The sequence below is a fragment of the Pongo pygmaeus genome, chromosome 20, assembly GCF_028885625.2.
Source record: "Pongo pygmaeus isolate AG05252 chromosome 20, NHGRI_mPonPyg2-v2.0_pri, whole genome shotgun sequence".
Lineage (NCBI taxonomy): Eukaryota > Metazoa > Chordata > Mammalia > Primates > Hominidae > Pongo > Pongo pygmaeus.
In genome coordinates this window covers 57,566,340-57,575,070 of record NC_072393.2, presented here as the reverse complement: position 1 = coordinate 57,575,070, position 8,731 = coordinate 57,566,340, and the positions used below count along the sequence as shown (strand labels likewise).

The window sequence follows — 8,731 nt, the reverse complement described above, 5'->3', positions numbered from 1 at the left end:
GCCGGGTGTGGTGGCACGTACCTGTAATCCCAGCTACTCGGGAGGCTGAGGCAGGAGAATTGCTTGAACCTGGGAGGTGGAGGTTGCAGTGAGCCGAGATCACGCCACTGGACTCCAGCCTAGGCAACAAGAGCGAAACTCTGTCTCAAAAAAAAAAAAAAAAAAAAATTAGCCAGGCCTGGTAGCAGGTGCCTGTAATCCCAGCTACTCAGGAGGCTGAGGCAGGAGAATTGCTTGAACCCAGGAGGTGGAGGTTGCAGTGAGCTGAGATCACGCCATTGCACTCCAGCCTGGGCAACAAGAGTGAAACTCCATCTCAAACAACAATAACAAAAAAAATAGAAGGAGAAGCTAGCACATGATGCAGCATGGATGAAGCTTAAATATATTGTGCTAAGTCAGTCACAGCAAGACAAACACTGTATGATTCCACTTATATGAGGTGTGTAGAGTAGGCAAATTCACAGACACAGAAAGTAGAACCACGCTTGCCAGGGGCTGTGATCAGAAAGAAATAGGGGGTTTTCACCTCTTTGATGCAGTTTCAGTTTGGGAAGATGAAGAAACTTCTGGAGATCAATCATGGTGATTCATAACAATGTGAGTGTACTTGGTGCAACTTCTCTAAACACTGAAAAACAGTTAAAACGGTAATTTTTTTCTTCTGTATATTTTACCACAATTAAGAAAAAAGCTACTGAAGATTTCAGAGCCACCTCACCAAAAAAGAAAAGCAGATGGCAAACAAGGCATGAAAATATCCTCGATAAAATCTGTCATTAGGTAATTATAGAACAGAAGAAGAATGAGGTAGAATTACATACCTAAGAAAAATGACTGAAAAGTACAACAAAGGTAAAAAGAAATTTTAAAATATGTGGATAATATCAAATGCTAGCAAGGATGTGAAGTGATCAGAGCTCATGTCTACTGCTGGTAGGAATATAAAATGGTATATACACTTTGGAGAATAGTTTGTCAATTTCGTATAAATTTAAACTTACACTTGACCAAGTGTCAGTTTGGCCAAGCACTTGACTCCTAGGTATTTACTCAAGGGAATTAAAAACTTATGTTCACACACAGAAAGTTGAATGGAATTTTTATAGCAACATTATTTTAGAGTCACCAGAACCTGAAAACAGTTGCAATGCTCCGCAAATGGCAAATATATGCAAAATGAGAGACCGTGAAAACAATGGAGCACCAGTCAACAATTAAACTAAAATGACTGATTTATACCCAGCCCCATAGATGAGCCTCAAAGGCATTATGCCAAGTAAACGAAGCCAGATTTTAGAGGATACATTTTGTATGATTCCATTTATATGACATTCTATAAAAAGGCGGAACAACAGGGATGGAGAATAGATCCGTGTTTTCTCAGGGACTAAGTGTAGAGGGAGGATTGACTACCTAGAGTCAGCAGAGGGAGGGGCTGTTTGGATAATGACACTTTTCATTGTCTGCACAGCGGTTGTGTATGTAACTATATACATCGGTCAACCCACATAAAATTGCATATGATAAAGAATGAATTCAACCATATTTAACTTTAAGTAAATTTTTAAAAATTAAACATAAGATGCCACTGCACTGTCACTAGAACTCTTAAAATATAAAGCATAAGCTGGGCACAGTGGCTCACGCCTATAATCCCAACACTTTGGGAGGCCAAAGAGGAAGAATCGCTTGAGGTCAGGAGTTCAAGACCAGCCTGGGCAACGTGGTGAGACCTCATCTCTACAAAAAATACAAAAATTAGCCGGGCGTGGCAGTGAGCACCTGTGGTCCCAACTACTCGGGAGGCTGAGGTGGGAGGATTGCTTGAGCCAAGGAGGTGGAGGTTGCAGTGAGCCGAGATGATGCCATCGCACTCCAGCCTGGGCGACAGAGTGAAACCCTGACTCAAAAAACATTTTTAATTTAAGTGTATAGGTATACATAAAGCACGGCAATACCAAGCATTGATAAGGGCGTGGAGCTACTGGAATTCTGGCACATGGCTAGGAGGAGTGGTAAAAGTCCATGCCATTTTACCAGAGTTAAACATACAGGCAGCCTTTAGCCCAACAATTTCTTTTTTTAGATCTTCATGAGTGTCCCATGGCTCGGATGTCCCCAGAGGTCCTAATCCAGGCTCTGGTAAGAATCAGTTTCTGCTCCATCTCCTCTCCTCTCTGGGCAGGTTGCTGGGTTCTCTGGGCCATGGGGTTTCTGTCCAATCAGTGCGGAGGAGAGGAGCTCTGACTTGTGGGCCTGAGGTTCCTCTTCTGTGCAAGGCTGAAGTCTCTCTTCCTCCTCAGCTTCCCGATCATCCCCACTGCCCTTCCCCTCCACTCCCTTCCCCTTCTCTCCTCACAGGGGGAGCACAAGGAGCCTCCGCTTCAGAGATGCTGCCGCTGCTGCTTCCCCCGCTGTGGGCAGGTGAGTGGCCCCAGGGAGAGGGGCTGTGGGCATGAGCCGACCTGACCCTTGTGTCTCCACAGGGGCCCTGGCTCTGGAGGGCACATTGCAGCTGGAGGTGCCGGGGTCGGTGACGGTGCAGGAGGGTCTGTGTGTCTTCGTGCCCTGCACTTTCTTCTACCTGAGGCACCTCTTCAACGAGATTGGACTTGCTCGTAGCTACTGGTTCCGGGAAGGAGACAATCCTCTACGGGATGCTCCAGTGGCCACAAATGACCCTGCTCGACAAGTGCGGGAGGAGACGCGGGGTCGATTCCGCCTCCTGGGTAATCCCAGGGAGAAAAACTGCTCCCTGAGCATCAGAGACGCCAGGAGGAGGGACAGTGGTTCGTACTTCTTTCGTGTGGAGGAAGGAATGATGAAATATAATTACAAAGATCACCAGCTCTCTGTGCATGTGACAGGTAAGGCACGGGATCCAGGAGCCCCCACAGCGGGAGGTCATGGGGGCTGCAAGGCAGGGCCGGGCTGGGAAGGGGTAAAGGGCGAAGTGAGTCAGGCACAGGGGAAGACCTGAACCAGAGCCTGCACTTCCCCCGAGCTGCACCTCAGAACCCCTTCCTGATCCTGCATCCCCCTCTCATCACCAGCCCTGACCCACAGGCCCGACATTCTCATCCCAGGGGCCCTGAAGTCTGGCCGCCCCAGGAACCTGACCTGCTCTGTGCCCTGGGCCTGTGAGCAGGGGACACCCCCCATCTTCTCCTGGATTGGGACCTCTGTGTCCCCACTGAGCCCCACCACAGCCCTCTCCTCAGTGGTCACCCTCATCCCACAGCCCCAGGACCACGGCAGCAGACTCACCTGTCAGGTGACCTTGCCCAGGGCCGGTGTAACCACGACCAGGACCGTCCAACTTAACGTATCCTGTGAGAGCTGGGCCAGGACACCTAGGTCCCTGATGGGGTGGGGTCACTGAGAGCAGGAGATGGGGGGTCAGGGCTGGACATGGGTGCCTAGTCCCGGAATTTGGGCTTGAAGTAGGGGGTCAGGAGGACACTGGCTCTGCCTTCCCTGTTTATGCAGCTCCTGGGGAGAGAAGACCGGTGTCCCCAGCCCTCACAGTGATGCGGGTCGCTGTGTCTTTCTGTCCCAGACCCTCCTCAGAACTTGACCTTGACTGTCTTCCAAGGAGACGGCACAGGTAGGATGGAGCCCCCTCCCTGGGGCTGAGGGAGCAGGGCCTCCAGCTCAGGGCAGAGCCAGGTCCCTCCTCATCCTGGACTCACCCTGGTGACCTGAGACCCCCATGTGGGTGAACCCAGGGCCTCTCTGCATCCTCAACCCCAGTGGCCACCTGAGCATCTGTCCCCTCCCCTCCTACTCCCTTCAGAATCCTGCACACACACACACCTTGGCCCCACTGCAAGAGCAGGGTGACAGTCACGCAGCCCCAGCCCCAAGGCCCCTGATGATCCACTCCTGGAACACACATTCAGCCTCAACTTTTTATTTTCCCTAATAGTTCTGACCTAATACTTCTGGATAGATGATATTGTCGCATGGGCAAAAATTCAAAATGCACAGCAGAATCTGTCCTTAGAGGCCCGTCCCTCTCACCAGAATTCACCAGTGTCCGTCCAGGCTGCTCTGAGCCTTGGTTTGTGCATGTGGAGGATGTCAGAGGTGGTTTGACGTCAGTAGTGAGACTGTCCGCCCCCTCCTCTAAGGCTGTGTGTGATTCCACTGCACAAGATGGACTCTGATTTTGTGGAGTCTCCTAATTCGTGATCATGGCACTAACTTGTCTGAGCACAGAAATGCTATAGTGATTTATCCTGTATCTCTTTTCACAAGTGTGTATGTGAACATCTCTAAGTTAAATGCCAAATAGCTGGGCCATTGTGTTTTTTGAATATTGAGAGATATGGCCATGTTGTTCTCCATCTAAAAAGGACAGGCTCACCTTGCCGACAGGAAGAGGTGAATGCATGAGTTTCCCCAGCCTCACCAACCCAGTGTGGGGTGAGACACTTAGACCTTTGCCAATATTGGGTGAAAATCTGCATCTCCATGTACACATTCATTAGAATGTTTCTCTTACTGTGAATGGTATGCATTTTTTGTACGTTAAGGAGCCATTTTATTTCTTTTGTTCTGTGAACTCCCGTTTATAGTTTTTTCTCAGCTTTCCAGAGTGATTTTACCTTTATTATTTATTCTTGAGGATCTCTTCAGTTTGAGAAATTACTGAATATCAGTAATATACATTACAAATACATATCCCAATATGCCATGTGGCTTTTTCTTTCTTTCTTTTGTGCTCCAGGCTGTAATGCAGTGGCACAATCTCGGCTCACTGCAACCCCACCTCCCGGGTTCAAGCGACGCCCCCACCTCAGCCTCCCGAGTAGCTGGAATTACAGGCACGCGCCAGAACTCCCGGCTAATTTTTGTTGTTGTTGTATTTTTTGTAGAGATGGGGTTTCACCATGTTGGTTGGCAAGGCTGGTCTCGAACTCCTGACCTCAGGTGATCTGCCCACCTTGGCCTCCCAGAGTGCTGGGATTATGGGTGTGAGCCACCATGCCCAGCCCCACGTGGCTTTTTCTTAGCTGTCTGTGATTTTCTCAATGTACAGGAATCAATTTATTCCTGTATTCACACTTCTTGATTTCTTTTATTGGTGACAATTACCCCCATGCCGAATTTATTAAAACAAATCTTGGCCAGGGGCAGTGGCTCACGCCTGTAACCAGAACACTTTGGGAGGTCAATGTGGGTGGATTGTTGAGTCAGGAGCTCGAGACCAGCCTGACCAACATGGTGAAACCCCATCTCTACTAAAAATACAAAAATTAGCTGTGTGTAGCTGTGTGTGGTGGTGCGTGCCTGTAATCCCAGCTACATGGGAGGCCGAGCCAGAAGAATTGCTTGGGCCCAGGAGGTGGAGGTTGCAGTGAGCCAAGATCAAGCCCCTGCACTCTACCCTGGGTGGCAAAAAAAAAAAAAAAAAAATCTCCCCACTTTTCCTCCTGTGTCTTGTGTCTGAACTCCACCCTCCACCCCAGCCTGTACACCCTGTCTCCCTCCAGCCCTGCAGGTCTATTTGCATTTTCTGGATGTGATCAGGTTTTTGTCATCTTTGCACTTTCTGTTCCTTCTTAATGGAATGTCCTTCCAGCCCTCATTATCTAGCTACCCCTGCTTGTCCTCCATACCCTACTACTTCCTGTGTGAAGTAGGTATGCCTCCTCCAGGAAGCCTTCCTGGATCACATAATTTACCTGGTCTCATATACATTGACATCCCCAAGGCTACTGAAGCCTGAGTCACCTCTACCACATGTCATGTGGCCTCATGAGCACCTGTTCCTAAGTACTGCTATCAACCAGACTCTGAATTTCTGGGAGTGAGAGCCTCTCAGAGGCACAGTGATAAGTCAGTAAACCAGTGTCAGGTAAGGACCCGGATAAAGAACAAGAAGGTTCAGGGAGAACCTGGAAGCTGAGGTTTCAGCGAGAGCATTGAAGAGGACATGGAATATGGGCCTAAACTGACATCTTATTTGGTTGCCCTGTGAAGCTCGAGACCCTCCCTCTGTGATTTCTGGGGCACAAATCCAGCCAAAAAGGGCCCATCAGTGCAGAGACAAATCTAAACCATGCTATATGGAGAAATTGGGGCCTGAGCCACCCTCTAAGCCCAGGCTCACCCTGCTTTCTGGATCCATCTCACAGAGTCTGTTTCTATCAGTTTTTGCTTCTTGTGAGTCTGAATCTATTCCTCTATTTGGTCTCCTTAGATGTCCTTCTTCTTTCTCTCAACCTCTTTGTCACTCTGACCCTCTGTCTCTTTTTCTTCAGCATCCACAACCCTGAGAAATGGATCATCTCTTCACATCCTGGAAGGACAGTCCCTGCGCCTGGTCTGTGCTGTTGACAGCAATCCTCCCGCCAGGCTGAGCTGGGCCCAGGAGAACCTGACCCTGAGCCCCTCACAGCCCAACCCCGGCATGCTGGAGCTGCCTCAAATGCACCTCAGGAATGAAGGAGAATTCACCTGCCGAGCTTGGAACCCTCTGGGTTCCCAGCAAGTCTCCCTGCGGCTCTTTGTGCAGAGTGAGTGTCAAAGGGCTACACACCAGATCCTCTCTCCCAATGACCTTTACTCGCAGGTGTTGAACAAGTAGTCCACCAGGCTCACCAAGAGAATAGGGCTGTGCTCAGCTCAGCCTCAGCCTCAGCTGTGAGGCCAGCAATGTCTCGGGGGCCAGAGCCGCCTTTTACTGCTGCTCAGTCTTGGTAGGGGATGAGGTAAACCCTGGGCTGTTTACTGACATGCAGGGATGCAGGTAGAACTGGTAGAACCTATGTCCAATTATCAGGAGAGAAACAATAAGGAATTGTGGTTTAGCAGATGAATCCATCTCATGCACCTTTTTGCAGGGAAATCAGGGTCCATGGCAGAGGTGGTTCTGGTGGCCATTGGGGAGGCTGCTGTGAAGATCCTGCTTCTCTTCCTCTGCCTCATCATCCTCAGGTGAGCACTGCCCCAGGGAGCAAAGGGAGGTGCGGAGAGGGCAGGGGACACAATGCTGAATTTAAGTCCCAGTGCTGGAGGGTCCTGAACCAGTCAAGAGAACCTGGGCCAACAGAGGCTCAGTTGTGGTGAGAATTTCACCCAAGAAAATGTTTTCTGTACCCAACTTTGCTGTGTGTCCAGGGTGAGAGGTTCCTTCTCTCATCATGGAGGTCTTGGAGGCTGAACCTGCTATCTCCACATCAGTCCTCTCCAGCCCCTTAGCAGAGCACAGGGAAGTGAGTCTGCTGGCCCCTGCACCCTGATTTGGCCGCACTCACAGGTCCTTGTCTCTTCACTCAGAGTGAAGTCCCACCAGAGGAAGGCAGCAAAGGCAGCTACAGGTGTGGAGGCTGCATAGGTTGTCAAAGGTTAATCTCTCAGGTGAGTGTTGAGGGCATCTCACCCTCCAACATCCCACTGGGCACCTCCCCCTTGATGGCCCCCATGATTGCTCTGCTCAGCATGGTCCACCCATCTCCCTCCCCAAACCCTTTTCTCCTCCTGGGATCCCCATCCCACTGATGACACAGTGGCCCCGCCTCTTGTCAAGGGTAAGTGACTATCTGGGGCCAGTGGCACGGGCAGTGAAAAGAATTTACCAAGACAGTTGTAGGTGTAGAACCGCAGATTTATTAGAGAAAGTATGAAAATATGTTGCAACGGGCAGGCCAGCAAGAGAGGAGCTGACTGCAAAGAGACAAAGGCTTGCCCCAGCAAGGGGCTTGTGGTGCTTGTACTGGAGAGGGATGCATGGAGTACTGATAATGCCGAGGTTACAATGAGCTAACTCGCATTGTTCTATCAGCTGAGGTTCTGGTGATAGCTGGGCACAGAAAAGTTGTGAGTTATTTGCACAGGAGGGCTACCTGTCCTGAACCATGAAGAAAGGCAGGCTTGTAGCCTATCTGCTTTCTCTCTTTGCTTTCCTCTGCTCCCACCAGCCTGACTCCTTTTCCTTATTAGGTCTCGACACTACTAAACTCCGAACCAGAATGTGAGTCTCCACCTTGAGCTCCCTCCGTCCTCCAGGGCCCATAAATCATTAACTCTTGTTCCTCTTTCTTCTCGGCAGGGCTCATCTTGGAGCCCTTTTCTCCATCCTGACTCTGGTCATGCCTTGGGCCTCACCTCTTCCCTGGTCACTGAACCCTCCTCATCTATTGCCTCCATCTCTCCCCAACACAGGCCTCCAGACTCTGCTTCCAGATGCCTCCTCGTTCAGTGCCTCCACAGTATGAATGGCGGTACTTCCTCTCCACTACTGGAGAATGAGGTGGAAACACCACAGCCTGGACTGAAGGCCCTACGTGGTCTGCCCCTGCTGGACTTTGCTCCCAGATGGTGTGCAAATCAGAAAATGCTCAATATAGTTACTCATTTGATGAATGCAAAACCAAACTGCAAACGAGATACTACTTCACACTTATTAGGAAGGCGTTAAATAAACAAATAAAAATGAACAAACAAAGAAAAACAGAAATAAATAAATTCTTGGTATGATGATGTTGATAGACACAACTAAGTAGTTAGTTGCTTATAATGAGGAGTTTGGATCTCAGAGAAGTGAGAAGAGTCCCACTGTATTGTTGATATTTTACTTTGTATGGCCTTTTGAATAAGGACTAAATAGGTATTTGGTAGCATATGTAGAACGATCACGAATGTAACAGCTGCAAGAACAGACAGATGCAAGTGTTTTGCATTGTGTTTTGAATACCTTGAGTACAGCTGCCATGGGAGA

The 8,731-nt window shown here is 49.4% G+C and overlaps 1 protein-coding gene across 1 annotated transcript; it reads left to right on the top strand.

The window, feature by feature from the left end:
* Positions 1 to 2,345: 2,345 nt before the first annotated feature.
* Positions 2,346 to 8,445, top strand: LOC129020381 (sialic acid-binding Ig-like lectin 13). The gene is made up of 8 exons (XM_054464640.2): positions 2,346 to 2,427; positions 2,490 to 2,870; positions 3,057 to 3,335; positions 3,563 to 3,610; positions 6,273 to 6,527; positions 6,855 to 6,948; positions 7,291 to 7,371; positions 8,176 to 8,445. The coding sequence occupies exons 1-7, from the start codon at positions 2,394 to 2,396 to the stop codon at positions 7,346 to 7,348; spliced, it is 1,149 nt and encodes a 382-aa protein (XP_054320615.1). The 5' UTR covers positions 2,346 to 2,393; the 3' UTR covers positions 7,349 to 7,371; positions 8,176 to 8,445.
* Positions 8,446 to 8,731: the final 286 nt, after the last annotated feature.